The sequence below is a fragment of the Mytilus trossulus genome, chromosome 2 (assembly GCF_036588685.1).
Source record: "Mytilus trossulus isolate FHL-02 chromosome 2, PNRI_Mtr1.1.1.hap1, whole genome shotgun sequence".
NCBI lineage: Eukaryota > Metazoa > Mollusca > Bivalvia > Mytilida > Mytilidae > Mytilus > Mytilus trossulus.
The window spans coordinates 40,701,192-40,715,531 of NC_086374.1; the positions used below are offsets into that span (position 1 = coordinate 40,701,192).

Genomic DNA, 14,340 nt, shown 5'->3' on the forward strand with positions numbered 1-14,340 from the left:
CAATATCCTGTGGAACAAAACAGAATAATGCCGAATATTATAGAGGTAAAAGGATGTTGATTAAAATTAACGAATATTTATATCTCTGTCATGACAGCACTGACAGGAAACAGTAAGTTTTCCTAACATTGTTCTGAATCCTTACAGAACGTATTAAATGTGATTGTTGTTAAGGCGACTTTAGAAAACTGAGAATCAAAGACAAATAAGATGGGAAATATAAAACAGTCAAATATAACTCTAGATTAGACCGTTGGTTTTCCCGTTTGAATGGTTTTACACTAGTAATTTTGTGGCCCTTTATAGCTTGTTGTTCGGTGTGAGCCAAGGCTCCGGGTTGAAGGCCGTACTTTAACCTATAATGGTTTACTTTTTAAATTGTTATTTGGATGGAGAGTTGTCTCATTGGCACTCACACCACATCTTCCTATATCTATACTATGTTGTTAGTTGACTAGTCCGATAGGAGTTTAATCCTGGGGTATATGATGTGTTACTTTACAACCACTGGGTCGATACCACTGCTGGTGAAGGTGTCGTGTCCTCCCCGAGGGTATCACCAGCCCAGTAGTCAGTACTGCTGTGTTTGCAGGAATTATCATTGCTATGATCAGATAAATAAAGGCTAAAGTAGTATTCAACTGTTCGAACGTCATAAATATAAAACCGAGAGAAACACATACAACAGCTATAATAGGAAAACAACGAAACAACAGAAACACTGAAATGTTACAAAAAAACAAACGACAACGCAACATACACAGACACACACTATAAGATTACAATTGCCATTTTGCAAAATGAAGCATATATACTTACTGCTTAAACAATTTAAACTTTTCCAAATACTACGGCTTTTCTACGCCAGGATTGGATTATTAAAGTTGTATTTGGCAAAACCTTCTGTGTCCTCAAAAATCTCCTACTTCGTTATCTATTCGGCCTTTTTAAACAAGTTTGATTTGAGCGTCACTTGCGAGTCTTTTGTATCAAGAAACGCGTGTCTGAAAAACATTTGAACTTTGTATCTATGATGAGTATAGTATACGAAAATACTCGAGAAGTGTTTGACAAAACGAATATTGTGCATATTATTCTGTAGTGACTATCCGCTTAGGTAAAAAGGCAACATATTTTACTTATAGGTTAGACAATACTTAGTAATCTTTTATGAAAATATATAGCCCTAGGCGTAGCCGATCCCATTTAGAACATATCCACACATTCGAGTGACAATTTAAATGTATCCTTTCCCAATGTATTAATCAAATCTTAAAGAATATAAGTTCACTTTGAAGTGTAAGCATGGTTAAAATGTAAATCATATTTAAAGGTACTTTCAGCAGATAGAATAACAGAACTGCGAGGGTTTTGTAATGACAAAAATGATAAGTTGATAAGAGTTTGTTAACCCTCCAGATTTTTCAAGTTAGTACTTTTTTTTATCTCGAATTTCTTCATTAAAACAATATATGAAAAAATTAGTTTAGAAAATTGTCCATTTTTTTTAAAATGATAAAAATAAATCATTAAATATTTAAAAATCATGTTCGTTCAAAGATCAGTAGCCTGTTTTTTTATTGATGCATTCTAGAATGTCATTGTCTTCATATTCCAAATGTCATTCTTATTTAAAAAAAACCAACATTAACTCTAAGGTCTGGTGTAATAACAAGATTAAGTGTTTATATTTCCTACTTTATATCCCCTTTTCACTTTCCTTTCCATATCTGTACCATTATATAACGTTTGCAATATTTAAAACTCAACTTTCAATGTCTTGTAGTTCTTTTCTTAATAGTTACTTTTCACTGATAATAATTAGAAAAACAGCAGTACTCGTGATTTTTTGTTTTGCTCTTTTCCTACTTTGGAAAATAAAAAAGGAAAAATACTGATTTCCGATTGGACGAAAAGGGTTCAGAATGTTCAAAAATACCTTCATCGGTGTCAGTTCTTTTTCAAAATGTGATATGACGAAACCCAAACCCAACGTAATCATATTACATTTATGTTACATTAATCTATTTTTACCCCCCACACAACCTGTGTGGAGTCGGGACAATGCCTTCTTTCTATAAGTCTTCGTATAACTGATAATTATAGAGTCGGGAATTTCATAACCAAAATTACTTAAAAGTGTTTCAAAATTCATTTAAAGATTCAACTATTTAGTTTTGACGTTTGGCTCTACATATCGAACTCATATTTAAAAACGACATATCTAATCCTCACTTTAAGGCTATGTTATTATAAAGCCCATGGCATAAAGTTAGATACGTTCAATGTAAACTAATTCATCTTTTTGAATAAACTTACTACTAACGAAACAAGACCATAGCTAGATCTGAATTCTGTTTTTGTTAAAACAAAACGACATATAACGAGCATATGTATCGCTTTACCTGTATAAAAACTAATGTGCAACATCCCTTCGATAGTATGCACTTATATGTTGGCATTGCTCAGACTTTTAATGACTCTTTACACTAAATCTGTGGCATGAGAACTGATTGTGAACAATTTAGTTTTGAAAGAAAAAAACTGTACATGGGTTTGTGAAACTTGACACATAACACTCATGATATGACACAAATAAATGACCGGAGTATATAGATTGTGTTCAGAGGCAAACGTTTTCCTCATTTGTAAACTGTAAGATATCAGTGCAGATTTGTTAATTTAGGAGCACAAAAAAAGTTCCTAGAAGAAATCCGACAATATAAAAACTGAAAAGCTGACTATTTACACTTAATCATACATAATTGTGATCAATAGGATCAATAGAATATCAGTAACAAGAGATTGCCGTGTGTCTTTCCGATAATACAAGCACCGCAGGTGTTGCAATGGAAAAAATTCCAATAATCATACTACATTGTTTTTCAACATATATATGACAATAAATTAATGACGTGTGGCTTTTTCACGGTAGATTGAAAGGAATCTGTTTCACAAAAGGTAACCAAACTACAATGTCAACATAAACAAAGGAATAATATTGAAATGTAACTAAGTTATGTCTTTAAATAACGGCAGCACATACAAGTTGGGTACACAGAAATAAGTAAATAGTCAGATTTATGGCCTAGTATGTGACTTTAGTAAGACACAAGAACAACGTTAGAAATTTTAAAAATATTCTTTAAACTAAAGGTTAGTCTCTTGCTTAGTAAGTAATTGATGTTTTACCAGTAACTATCAACGCTTTGTTTACAAAACATGGTATCTATGTGCTATCTGAGATTGAGTTGAACACAAAGTAAATATAGAATTTAAGACTGAATAGCAAAATAAGTATCATGTTTTGATTTATAGATATACATTACTTAGTAGCCAGTGTTTTTGGTATTACAGGAAAAATGACAGAAGATGATTAACAAAGCTAACTCAAATTGGAACTTGATCTAGAGATTCTGAAGACCACTTAGAGATTATGAGTAGAAAATGCAGTCATCAAAGCGTGCCAGAAAATCTAGACCACCAGCGAGCAGAGAAGCGGCCTATAGAATTATAATTAGATATGTAAATGAAGTGTGTATTCAAATACGTAAATTTGCCAAACATTATTTAAACAGAGATGCTATAGATTACAGTGCATGTGCAAAATGTTTGAAGGATTTGTGCGAGGTTTGGGAAACTGAACCATCAAAATTTCCAACGTGGAAGGAATTCTTCGAGAAACATAAAATAAAGGCAACCGAAGATGGACTAAGAAAGAAAGACTCGTACAAAGATTTGTTGAATATATGTGAACGTGCAAGAGAGTATGAACTGATGATCCCAGGTGTTAGAGAAATGATTGTAGAATGCGCGCGTGGTCATCTTTATAAATACTGTCAAAGTTTCATTGAAGAGGCTGAGGAATTGGAAATTCAGCCTGTACTTGAATATGAAGAAGCAATAAATGCATACAGAACTGAAATGGATGCAAAAATCAACAAAATTAATAAAAGTATACTTGAATATGGTGAAATTAAAAAACCTTTCGAAACGTTTATTTCAGAAGGAAACGTGCATGCCAAATTAATGGAGGAAACGTGTGTTCTATTGATTGAAGTTTCGCATACAGCCAAAAAATGGATAGCTGAAGATTCTGCTTATCCAGACAAACTTTTGCAAGATATATTCTTCAATAACTCTTATAAAGAGAAGCTTGAAGATGATATTGAAAAGTTGCGACAAAAAATTAGAAGCACTGATGGGAGTATAGAACGGAAAAGGAAAACGCATGCTACTCTTGCCCGGGAACATTCTAACCATAAAAGACAAAAACATCGAGCAAAACAAAGTTTAGAAGTAGTTATTCTTAAAATTCAAAAGTTGGAGAGAGATATTGAGGCAAAAAATAAAGAGATACAACAACTTAAAGATGAAATAGCAGATAAAACTCCTGTCTCGCCCCGGTATCGAAGTGACCTCAGACTTAATCTAGAACGAGAATATGGTTGTCTCGACAAGTTGGAAGAAAATAAACAAGTAATGGAGAGACAGAAGATACGGTTAGACAGAGAATTCAAAAGTGTTAATGACAGTACATATGAATATAAAGTGGAAGCTGTTACCAATCGTCATGAACAACATGAAATGAGACAAAAAATGCTTGGGATGGAGATTGAAATCAAATCTATATATGATCGAATTTCTAGTATAGATCAGAAATCTGCTGTACTCAAGAAAATCAGACTTTTAAATCTATCACCAGATACACTCAGAATGATGCATAAACGACGGATAAAAATACAAGAAAATGGTGAGTATCGACATAACTTAGACATTCACATACAATGTATCATACTTCTATATTTTTTTTTAGAAATCCCAAATTCAAGATTTCCTTTTTTCTTAATTCAAAGTTCGTTAATCACAAGATTTTGATAATCTATAAGTCGTATAAAACATAACATGTAAAATTGGAAATGTCTGATCCACATATGCATATATATAGTCTTTAAATTCTCACATTTGAATTATGAATGTTTCTTATTTATTTTTTATTTTTTTTTTTGGGGGGGGGGGGGGGGGGGGGGTTGTAATCAGAGGTTACAGTATGTGTAATGAAATGTAATTTAGTTTTAATTAACATACGGATTAGTTCACGAATAAAACTAAATACGAACATATTTTAAAAATGGTGAAAAAAGATTTATACATGTATACATATGCATTATATTAATAGAGTTATACAAACCATATCACGTTTTTAGCTCTTTAATTTTTTCCTTAGAATTTACAAAACGGAGAAAAAGGAAATGTAAGTTTTTTTGCAAGCCTCAAATTGTACTATTATATTCTTCCTAACTACTCAGCATGCCTTCAATAAACCTAATACGACCATACAATGCTTTACATGTACGATTGGTGAAGTAAAGATCATCTATACCTTTAGTATTGCACCAGCATGATATAGCAGTAGAGCGAGTGGTAACGCTATTTTCATCAAAAGCAACGTTTTCTTGAAAATCATCTGATGTGTCTTTAAAGAAACCCCATTGTCATTGTAGAAAATAAACTCACCATAGATACTATGAATGAAATTTTATATTTGCGCCAGACGCCCTTTATCTGTATATAAAAGTGAATAGAAAAAACTACCGACACCACAGAGGTTTGTTCTAAGAATTCGTCAACGCCCGTAGAGCTTGTTTATCATCCTACACAAGGCATCGGATTTAACATCCCTATTCCGACCATTCTTTCTTTTTCAAACAGGATAAGTTTTGCTTTCAGTTTTAGTTTCAGTAAAGTTTTCAACCCTTGCATGACAACTGACATTTGTTTTTAACAAATTTAGACCATCAGACATATCCATATATCAGTATATATATATTTAACCTTAAATATATGATTTATTTACACAACACCATAGCATCTCCCATGCTTTAGTCTGTACTTTTTGTTAAAGTAGCATAGTGTGTTGTAGATAAAAAGCCCGGCTGAATATTCGTCTTGTGGTGACTTGCAAAGCAACAATACGCCATTGATCAGGTTCCAATTTCTAGTATTATGTAACTGACATCGGAAATAATAATGATTATACATTATGATTATAAGTAGCAATTAATAACTAAAAAACATTCCATATTTCAAAATCTAAAATCTAAGGTAAACACATTAAAAAACAAAAGAAGATACGAAATGGTATAGGGAAAACTAAAATTATTAGTCGCGGAACAGGTGGATCATTGAAAGACGTCTCAGTAAATCTTATGTTTCATATGATAAAACCCATCACCCATATGATAGGCCTGTAATTCAGGAGTTGTCGTTGGTCTTTCAGTCACATTTGTTGTTCTATGATTGTTCTGTCGTAAATAAGACCTCCAGTTTATCCTTTCAATGGTTTCACACTTTGTCATATCAGATACTATCTTTTGAGGAAACACCAAAAGTAAACATAATGGAACACCGTATCATAAAGGCAATAGTAGTATACCGCTGTTCAAAACTCATAAATCCATGGACAAAAAACAAAATCAGGGTAACAAACTAAAACTGAGGGAAACGTGAAAGATATCAACTGCAGTTGCTGTTAGAGTTGCAAATTTTTATAAACCTATGTGTTGTGTATATGAGTTATAAAGCTATCTGCATTGTTATGCATAGGAGTAACAAACCTTGGTGAAGTGTTATACGTATGAGAGTTGTAAACCTCGGTGTTTTGTTATGAAAAGGAGTTCAGTTATAAATCTAAGTGAATATCTTACAATTTTGGTCTATTTAATTCCCACTTTAATATGACAAGTCTTTTAAGAGTTGCAATCGACATGGATTTACTTGTTATAAGCAAATTCAAACTCAATATAAAACATTTTAAACAAACACTTCATATTGTAAAGACATGAAAATGTGACGTTAAAATTTTTATTATTCGTAGTTCTATCAAGGTTCTACAAACTCGATCAAGAACTAAGACCTCATTATAGAAAGATATAGTTAGTATACTTGCTTCCACTGAGGAGCTTTAATCGTGTATCATAGACATGATACAAATGAAATGATGTTATCTTAATCATATTTGTATTCACAAATTTGCCTTTATTTGTGAAAGAAATTATTACTTGTTGATTCTTGTAATTTGAAAAAGAAATTCAAACTTGATAACGAATACAACTTCACACTAACCCACCAGTATATACTAAGGATCATCAACAATACTCTACTTCATATTGTCTTTCTTTTTACCTTATTTGTTGCCTTTTCTTCATGTTATATGTTTTAAAAGCACCCTTGTTTATATATGACACCGACAAGACCCTCTATAGTCAATATTTATAAAAGTTTTAGATGAGAACGTTGACTTATAAGTATTCGGTGAGCTAGCGTATGTTTATATATTCCTCAAGTTCTTTTTCATGTCAGCATGAAATTTAGATTTATAACATACTTCCTTTGAAATTGAGAGACAATTCTTCATATATATTTACATATCATTATTGATTATTGACATTGCAATGAGGATATACAATCTATTGACACCAACTGCTGAAGAAATCCAATCAATAAAATTCTACTAAATTAACCTCATAGTAAACTTTAATCAATTATCTAAAGGTGCTATATATAAATATATATTATATAAACTTTTTTTTCTGACAAATGGTCAAACAATGGTCAAGCCAGGTTAAATAAGCGGTTACTGAACTCATGCTTCTGTGACATCGTAAACTCCAACTACATAAACGTAATGTCCAGTGCCCTAAACAACTCGATAAGCTAGGCTACACAAAACATAGGTATTAGTCGAGTAATGTCTTTATTCCTCGTTTATCATTTTACTACCTTTTATGTTACGGCTGAAAATTGATAGACGTCAGAAATGTTTTTCAACAAAGTAGAAATTCTAAGATTGATTTCTTGTTGCTTATTTACGTCATGCACAAACCTGGACAACAAACAGTGTGTATATCATTGAAGGTGTGACGAAGTTAGATATCTGATTCCGAGTACTCCTTACTAGAAAATTTAAAACAGCACCATTTCGAAGTCATTGTTCATAATTTTCCATAAATTTTGTTAAGTTTCTACGGACGTTGTTCTTATTACTTGAAAAAAATACATAATTTAAAACTGAAAACTACCCCTCTTTTTGTAATGTCGCATACGTTTGTTCGGAAATCTCATTTAATGATGGGTTTCCATTTATTTTAATGAAAAATTAACTAAGGAAGAAAATAGATTCAAGTTTTCAATCATTCTACTGTAAAAATGGTATTTAAATTGAAATCAGATATTTAATTTTGTTTTTCCTTGAATAATACATGTGACCTTTGATCAAGATTTCTGAAATAACTGCACCATACTTTCTTTTGACGACCAGGAGAATCTGAAAGTACACATATTTCCGAATCCAATGATACATGATGTAGCCGTAAACCACATTTGACTATTAAAATTTCATAATTCCGACTTTGGTCACCGGCCTATTTCCCAAAACGCCTAAATTTAACATTTATCAACTGATCATGATCAAGGACTTTCCGTTTTCAATTTTCCTCGGAGTTCAGTATTTGTGATTTTAATTTTTAAATGCAATTTTATAATGGTTTTACTCGTAAATTAAAACTTATGGTATCACGTCTTTAAAAACAATATGATTGTATCTCTCTCGCAATAATACAGTACCAGCAAGTTTCTACTTGGAACAGGAGATGAAACCAGTTCCAACCTAGGTAATATATATATATATATTCTGTAACACGGGATTATGGATGAAAGAGTGTACATTGTTTTCATAAGAAGGGTGAAGCACACTTAATACTGTGTAATTGCTCTTCCACCAAAATGCACTACTCTAAAATTAAAATGCTGTGACATGAGTTTGTGACTTAAGATATTTTGCTATCAGTTGGACAGTATAAAGAAATATACTACAGACCATCGTACAGCCATTTAACAAAGAACAAAACCCAATCCGATTGACAAGCTTTAAAGGCCATGGAATGATAAATGGGCGGCAATCATGTCAGCACTATTCAATACCATGTGTTAGCCAACATGGGAAAAGGGTGGGAAAAATGAAATGCCTCTCGAAAATGTGAGTATAATGGATAAAAGAGGGACGAAAGATACCAAAGGGACAGTCAAACTCGTAAATCTAAAACAAACTGACAACGCCATGGCTAAAAATGAAAAAGACAAACAGAAAACAATAGTACACATGACACAACATAGAAAACTAAAGAATAAACAACACGAACCCCACCAAAAACTAGGGGTGATCTCAGGTGCTCCGAAGGGTAAGCAGATTCTGTGGCATACATTTGTCTTTGTAGGATACCGAATTCAGAGCTACAACATTAAATGCATAATTGTTGGGCAAGTTAATCTAACACGATAGGACATCAACGTAACTTCTGAAGATCAAACACGACAGAGTCTAAATAGAAATCCCAAGAATCAAACACCATATGACATTTGAGGTACTTTGAGTATCCAACACGAAACAGCCTTAATAGAACTCCCGGGTATAAAAAAAAACCCAGGAACTAAATAGAACTCCCGACTACCAATCACGAGTTGGAATCAGAAGAACTTCTCAGTATCAAACACAACATTGATTAAATAGAACTCCCAGGTTTAAACCACGAGTGGGCATAAATGAAACTCCCGGGTGTCATCCACAAGTGAGCATAAATTGAACGTTTCAGTATTAAACACGGAGGACTTAACAGAACTCCCGGGTATTAAACACGAGTGGGCATCAGTAGAACTTTTCAGTATCAAATACAACCTGGACTAAGTAGAACTCACGGGTATTAACCACGAGTGGGCATAAATGAAACTCCCTGGTATCAACCGCGAGTGAGCATAACTAATACTTTTCAGTATTAAACACGAGGAACTAAACAGAACTTATGAGCATCAAATACGAGTGAACATCGATAGAACTTCCAAGTATCAAACACGATAAGGACTAAATAGAACTTCCGAGTATCATACACGATATGGAGTAAATTGAACTTCCCAATAAAAATCTTAGGGGGCATCTTCCTAAACCCTTTAAGATTTCCATTGCGTAAGGGAGTTGTGACCTTAGTTTACGAGACTTTGAACACTAAAATATTGTGGTCAATTTGTATCATTCAAAGCATGCATAACTAAGCAGTCTTTTGAAAAAGTTTGTAAGTTTGCTCCTTTTAAGTTCAAACACGTGATTTATGTTCCAAAAAATTGACTACTCTTATTTTTTTATATCCAGAATTTCATTTTTTTTAAAATCATATTTATTTTAAAGTATCATAGATATGCCAATGTGTTCACCTTAGATTAAACAGGACTATAGTTTGCATTGAAAACTCATTTATTGTATTGTTATATTCTTGTACTATTGACTGAAAACCTGTTGCCTTTATTATTGGAAAAAATAATCCTCTAATGAATAGTTAATTCTCTTTTTAATTAATTTCATTTTAAGCAATAATTACAGCCTCATGAGACGAAACATTTACGACCTGTTCAACCCTTACAATGAAAAAGAAGGGAGATGATCTACTAATTCATCACACTTGACAAAACTTAAATGAAATATAAACAGGGCTTTTATTGTTATTCCTCATCTCCAAGACTGCAACGTGTTTTAAAAGTCAAGTAATTGTCATTGATTTGGTTATTTTGTATTTTTCGTTAGCTTTGCACATAATAAACAATGCATTACATAATATGTGTGATCACAGTTATTCGCTGCTTTGATTTGCTTATTAACTATTTTTAGCATGTTTGAAATGGGTTGTGGATTTTTTAAATTTGTTAATCAAGCCGTTGCTAAAATTGAAGTTGATGTTAATATAAAGACAGACACATAAGTACTGCGATGGTGTGATAGTTCTTATTTGTTGATAAATGTACTTTTGTGTGAACTAAGCATACAATTTGGTAAAAATTTAACCGAATCACGATAACTACCCAATAGGTTTATGTTTATCGTGATACAAAATACTACGAAAAGTGTATTTACACAAAAACGTTTTTGGTTTTTGATATTTTTGTCAAGCTTGGCACACGGAACAGGTCAAAGTTTTTTAATATAAGAATTAAAATTGTCATTGTATCCTAGGATCACCTGTCAACAATAAAGTTTTTGCACCCTTGTGTGACATTATTTTACAGCATTTGACCAAACATGCATGTTACATATGATACTGAATACGCAAGGAAATAATCCGCGTCATTGACAACCACATATTGCAATTATTGGCGTGCACCTTAAATAAAGGGCCATCAATGACAATATTGTGTTGCATCGATATCAGATTTCTTTTGGATCAGTTTACAGTGATTTCGATTATTCATGCAATTAACGTGATGTGTTTAATTTTAACTGATTCGCAAACAGCAAATTTTCTTATTTAAATCACCAATAGTATTAACCAAATCGGACAATGAATCAGAGCTATACATGCATACAAGGAAATAAATGGTCTTAAATTTAAATGATTTTATAGTTTTTATAAAAAATCTATTAGAAAAATATCAGTATTTTAATACCAAAACCGAATAACTGTCAACTGGGTCAATGATACCCTCGAGGACTAACAGAGCTATCATATCCGTAGTGGTCATTATTGAGTGATGTGGTTGTTCCTGTTCTGACTTTTAATACGTCACGAGCCTCGTTAACAGTGGTGTGTCCCCTAACACACAAAAAAAAATGCTTCAGCAGAATAGCGACTTGTATTGAAATTTCATATTTCTATGGTCAACACCTTAAATTGGTTGACCGATACAATTCGTCTGTTTCTCATCTCATTAACGACATATTTTGCGGTCCTTGATCTGTAGATAAGGTAAAAGTCGTCTGATCTGTACCATTAAAGAGTGTGTAATATTCCTTATTGTGACATTTTGACTGAATGTTGATTCACATTGCGGTATTGCATGTAAAAGAAAGATACCGCATCGTGTCTTGCTCCTTCTTGAGTTGAAGTGATTCCCTCAGTTTTTGTTGTCTATGTACTTTGAGTTGCATCTACCTGATGGATTTACGTTATTTGAACATTGGTAAACTATTGTTGCCTCTTATTTATATTTACTGCAACCAGACACACGGTTCGTCTTCATAAGACGTACTAGTGACGCTCTTACCAAAACCATAGGAAGACAAGTAATATGAAGAGCATTCAAAATTAAAATCATTTTTAGAAACCCTTGTTAAAGAAAGAAAACCAACAAAAGAGGTTGATTCTTACTAACTATCCTACCCTGTTATAGTGTCAAAAGCAGGTCAACCTAGCTCAATTTAAAGATAGCTTCTATTCGAATGTCCCATTGCGGTCTTTAACCTCTCTTTTTAAGGACTGTGCATATCACATTAGCATATATAAACTATCACTACAAACCTGAAAAAACATGATGAGAGTACCTATATACACCCAAGGGTCGTTATTTAGATAAAATGAATATCTGGAACTTGACTAATATAGTAAATTCCTTACACAATACATCAATGATACCAGCACACAAATAGTTCTTTATGCACGTCAAATGAATAGTGACATCATGTCCACAAAAAATCAAAATGTGTCATCAGCATCGTAGACCTTGTACTATATCTTTATCATAAATAATAATGAAATGTACTTCTTTTTATTTAGGTCAATTAGAAGAGGCGTGTAAATTTGTCTCCAATTACATCGGAAAAGATTGGAAGAAACTTTATGAACGGCTACCCTTTATTCCACCACGTGACCCAGACCGTAAGATGAAGGATTTGGAAGTAATAGACAGAATATCTGCGCATAGAGACAGAACACCGGAGGAATCTGCACTTTTTAGCTTAGAAAAGTGGAGGTCATTCAACCGTCAGTGTGAACTAGGACAATTGATCAAAGGTCTTCGAAAGCTAAATAAAGTGGACCTCGCCGAAAAAATAGAAAGTCGTTATGCAGTTGAGGATGTTTATGGTTGATATTAAATATTAAATTTTACGGAAAACACAATGGGAAACAATTACAAAATTCCCTGACAAAACAATTCTAATCAGTAACTAAAATGAACAAAAATAACAAAGCAACAGTAGTTATCACCAAGACTACTCTTCTTGTTATCAAAACCATATTTTGCAAGGAAATTATTACTATTTAAAGACTTCTTAATAATAATGGAACAGCTGATACATGTAATTTTTTTAATCTAGTGTATTCCACTTTAAATTCATCTAATCGTACAAAGTTTATAAATCTCAAGAACGAAGTAACATCTTATACATTTCAGGTCGTTAAATAAACTTTTTCAATGCAAAGGCTTTTTTTTATAGTAACAAACTCATTCCTAAATTCTACTCGACCCTGACTCAAATTGTGAATGCGAGTGAATAAAATAATCATTTTAGAATTGTAGTGAACGGGATAAAAGTAGTGTCGACGTTGAATAAAAGAGTCTGTTCATCAAGGTTGTTCTCAAACATGTTTAAGTTAAATAACAAAATAAAGAATCTTGAATCACAGTCGAAAATAAAAACACATCAGGATTAATTTCAAACTTAAATCAAGTAGACTAAATTGAACACGAAATAAGTTCTTCAATTAATAAAGGCTCATTCCTGACAAACTTGTACTTTTTCCAATTGTTTGTTAATCTCTAACATTCTGAACAATTTCGTGCTTAACGTATTTCTTTAGTACTATTTATCGTGTTCAAATGATTTCTATTTTTGTTCCGTTTTCACATTACTCAAATCGATCAATTTGAAAGTTTACAAAGTTCATCTAAATGTTAATGAATACTGCATGATAACATTTGTGTTTCTAATGACAATACAATAAACATGCAACTATTTAACTTTTTAATCCATACTTATAAAATAAAGTTGTCGACACAATCTATTAGTTACTCTGCTTTTGATTCAGTACTTCTATAATCTAGACATAAACGCGTCAAGTTAAGTGACCAAGCATCAAAATTAATAAAACACTGAGAGCTATATATTTAAATACAGTAGATAGGATGAAATACTTAGACATTATTAATAATCAACTTTATTGTTCAATAAAAAAAGAAAATTTTAGACAGTAAGTCTCGTTCTGTGATAGTCTCTTCATATATATGTACATGTATTGAATCTTATTTTATTTATTGCATCTGTTAAGAACATGTTGCCATTACTATACATTTTGATAACAATGAAAATTAAATATATATTTATATAATATTTCTGATATTTCTGTCATTTTTGTCAATCAGCATGCAAATCATACATCAAATTAAACAATTTGATTCGCAAGTTTATCATGTTGCTAAGGAAACTTGAATATCTGATAGATAAAAAAACATTTCCGGTAATTTGGTCTTTGAGATATCCACGTCTCCTGTACCAGGTCAAGAATATGGCAGTTGTAAGCC

General features: G+C 32.2%; 1 protein-coding gene across 5 annotated transcripts in view; it reads left to right on the forward strand.

Annotated features, from left to right (window-relative positions):
- LOC134707233 (forkhead-associated domain-containing protein 1-like) overlaps positions 1–14,059 on the forward strand; it is a 30,421-nt gene extending 16,362 nt beyond the window's left edge. The window contains exons 1-4 of one of the 5 annotated variants that reach the window (XM_063566830.1): positions 3,022–3,156; positions 3,358–4,753; positions 5,228–5,254; positions 12,594–14,059. In XM_063566830.1, the coding sequence (XP_063422900.1) occupies positions 3,448–4,753; positions 5,228–5,254; positions 12,594–12,907 (1,647 nt within the window). In that variant the 5' untranslated portion in view covers positions 3,022–3,156; positions 3,358–3,447 and the 3' untranslated portion in view covers positions 12,908–14,059. Of the gene's footprint in view, positions 1–3,021; positions 3,157–3,357; positions 4,754–5,227; positions 5,255–8,648; positions 8,673–12,593 lie in introns of those variants that run through there. The other 4 variants (XM_063566831.1, XM_063566828.1, XM_063566829.1 and 1 more) reach the window with 4 other exon arrangements.
- The last annotated feature ends 281 nt before the right edge of the window (positions 14,060–14,340 follow it).